Source organism: Eufriesea mexicana, unplaced genomic scaffold, assembly GCF_001483705.2.
Source record: "Eufriesea mexicana isolate 0111107269 unplaced genomic scaffold, ASM148370v2 scaffold3100, whole genome shotgun sequence".
NCBI classification, from domain to species: domain Eukaryota; kingdom Metazoa; phylum Arthropoda; class Insecta; order Hymenoptera; family Apidae; genus Eufriesea; species Eufriesea mexicana.
In genome coordinates this window covers 17,965-19,487 of record NW_016911128.1, presented here as the reverse complement: position 1 = coordinate 19,487, position 1,523 = coordinate 17,965, and the positions used below count along the sequence as shown (strand labels likewise).

General features: G+C 39.2%; 1 protein-coding gene across 1 annotated transcript; it reads right to left on the bottom strand.

Annotated features, from left to right (window-relative positions):
* Nucleotides 1–351: 351 nt before the first annotated feature.
* Nucleotides 352–729, bottom strand: LOC108550838 (uncharacterized). Its single transcript, XM_017904733.1, has one exon. The coding sequence runs from the start codon at nucleotides 727–729 to the stop codon at nucleotides 352–354; it is 378 nt and encodes a 125-aa protein (XP_017760222.1).
* Nucleotides 730–1,523: the final 794 nt, after the last annotated feature.

Here is a 1,523-nt window from a genome sequence, read left to right as displayed (position 1 = left end):
TAAATTACTCTTCAGTAGCTGCAAGTAACAGTTTTTCTCCATAATGGTGTCAAGAAAAACTAAATTGCCAACTCCTTTGGACGAAATACAGCCCCAAACCATCACGCTACTTCTGCCGTGTTATACGGTACCTCTCGTGTTTCGATGGTGGAACCCTTTATTCGCTTTCCGTCACACCATTCTTTTTCCATCTTAATTGTGGATGCTAAATTTGCTTTCATCGGCAAATGTAACGATGTCCCACCATGATTCCTCCTTTAAAATAAACTCTCCTGCGAAGAATACACGCTTTTTCCTGTTGGCCTCATTAATAAAAGGCCTTTTTCTACAGACACGGCCGTTGTACCCGTGTTACCTAAGAAGTCTCCGAATTGTTTCGGGATGAACTTGTGTTCCTGTCTCTTCGTAATGTTCTGCCGCCAATTTCGAAGCACTTAATCGAAAATTTGCTTTAATATTTCGAACCATTCCTCTTTTTTCTCTCGCAGTTAGAGCGGCTGGTCGACCAGATTGAGGAATAAAGTCGATACGATCTTCATCCTTAAACCTCCTAACAATGTCAGCGACCGTACTTTTACTGATTTTAAGTAAAGAACTAATGTCGCGGTAAGGCTTTCTTTCTCCACGATGAAAAATTATTAATTGACGTAAATCGAACGATGTATTCTTTCCTTTACGACCCATATCAACGTGTTTCAAGCTCAATACTGGGGGATACTGTGGTAACATCTTCGGCTAAAGCTATGTTTGTAAACATTCATCGGTAACTTGCAAAAACATTAACTGCTCGGGCAGAGAAATATCGTAAACGTACAATGTGTCCGAATATTTTTGTCACGTCAAAATAGGGTATCATTTTGTTTATAATTTATTACAATAAATCCATACAAATTTATTACATAAAACATATGTCTACATTTACTTGAATGAATATCTTCTCACTAGAAGAAGTAGCGGACACGATCCATTTATTAGCATCTGCGATACGTGTGGTGGATAATGAAAACTTGACGATGTCACTTATTAAACTATTTATTAATAATATTAATTTTTACAAAGTTTCTCACAACAGTTCTAGATTATTCATCGCACATTCTCGCGCGGAAAAGGAACATTCGCCCATTGTTCGGGCGGACACACACTCGCTTGTTCTTCGCGCTTCTTTTGTTTCCCAGTTTTACCATCCATCCACATTCACTCGTCACCACGCATCACCTTTCATTCATACCAACTTAAAAGCTAAACATCCCCACAATGCGATCTGATTAATTCAGACATACCCTAGTGTCCAAATATTTTCGTCATATCAACGGGCAGCACCGTATGAACCACAAGATATCAGCGCAACCCTGTAGGGGGGACCCATGCAACTACGTGCCAGCAATAAACTGGTAACTTGGGATGCGAATAAAAAGATAATGTATAAAACGAAGAATCTTCATAAATACAAGGCTCATCACAGTTCCGTCCCAATAAATAAATTTAACCGGAACACTGTCAAATCGATGCGTTCCAAATACGGC

Coding starts and splice junctions, on each gene's coding strand:
- LOC108550838 (XM_017904733.1), bottom strand. CDS start 729: ATGTTACCACAGTATCCCCCAGTATTGAGCTTGAAACACGTTGATATG.